The sequence below is a fragment of the Arachis duranensis genome, chromosome 3 (assembly GCF_000817695.3).
Source record: "Arachis duranensis cultivar V14167 chromosome 3, aradu.V14167.gnm2.J7QH, whole genome shotgun sequence".
Taxonomy (NCBI): domain Eukaryota; kingdom Viridiplantae; phylum Streptophyta; class Magnoliopsida; order Fabales; family Fabaceae; genus Arachis; species Arachis duranensis.
This window is the reverse complement of record NC_029774.3, coordinates 141645-142603: the sequence shown is the minus strand read 5'-3', so window position 1 is coordinate 142603 and position 959 is coordinate 141645. Positions and strand designations below refer to the sequence as shown.

At 39.2% G+C, this 959-nt stretch overlaps 1 protein-coding gene across 1 annotated transcript in view; it reads right to left on the bottom strand.

Moving 5' to 3' along the window:
- Positions 1-139: 139 nt before the first annotated feature.
- Positions 140-959, bottom strand: part of LOC127745705 (uncharacterized) — a 2767-nt gene continuing 1947 nt past the window's right edge. The window contains exons 9-10 of the mRNA XM_052259111.1: positions 723-788; positions 140-638 (exon numbers count right to left, since the gene is read on the bottom strand). Coding sequence (XP_052115071.1) covers positions 140-638; positions 723-788 — 565 coding nt within the window. The remainder of the gene's footprint in view (positions 639-722; positions 789-959) is intronic.

Below are 959 nucleotides of genomic sequence, written 5' to 3'. Positions count from 1 at the left end.
AGTATATTTGTTCCTGAAACCTCTTTTCATTTTTCTGGTTGAGGATGAGGCAGATGGCAGATACAATCTAGAAATATATGCTGAAATCAATTTTACATTAATAAACATTGCAATTGACTTTGGTGTAAAAACATTAATGTTATTCTAATATTACCTGAGATTCTATATCACTTTTTGCCTGGAGGGATGCAAGGTGCATTCTTATCAAAATGTATTCTCCTTGGCCAATCAGAGTGCACATCTCCTCATACTTATTAGTATTGCCATCTGCGTCTTCCTTCAGTCTCGTCCCCCAGATGTAGCACTTTTGTTTCATATCATCTGGAATTTGATTTATTCCCCCAGGAGTTTCAAACTTTGCAGAACTTTCTCCCCCAGTCTCTCTCTGAATTTGTGGACTTTCGTTTTTTCCCTTCGCCGCACTGCTTGCTAATTTTTGGACCAAATTGTCTAATTGTTCTAGCAAATTTGCAGTTTCTGGAGATTTTTCCCTTTCTGTCTCCTGCGTTGACGCCCCCTCCTGGCTTGAATCAGTCAATCCAAGGCTGAATGATGGCATCCCTGGATCTATTTTAGGAACATAGGTTGCTGTCCGTGCCATCATCAACAGGGCAGCAGCGTCTTCTGCGGCTGGATGACTGCGTCATGATGTATAAGAATAAGAGTAAGAATAAGAATATACGGATGATAAGCAAAGATTGATTTTAGTCTGATGAACTTACATTTTAATTGGAGCTGGGGGAAGCTTGGGTGTGGTTTCTTGAAGTTGTTTGGGGGGTTCAGTAGTGCTGCACAGTTACACAAAATTAATCATGGCGTAAAAAAAATTGATCAGGAACAATATACACCCAAATTGTTAGCAAATATACACCCAAACTCTAAACAAATATACACCCAATACTATTTCTTACGTTTCTGTAGTCTCTTCAATCCGTAGCATAGGGGTTGGTTCAAAATCT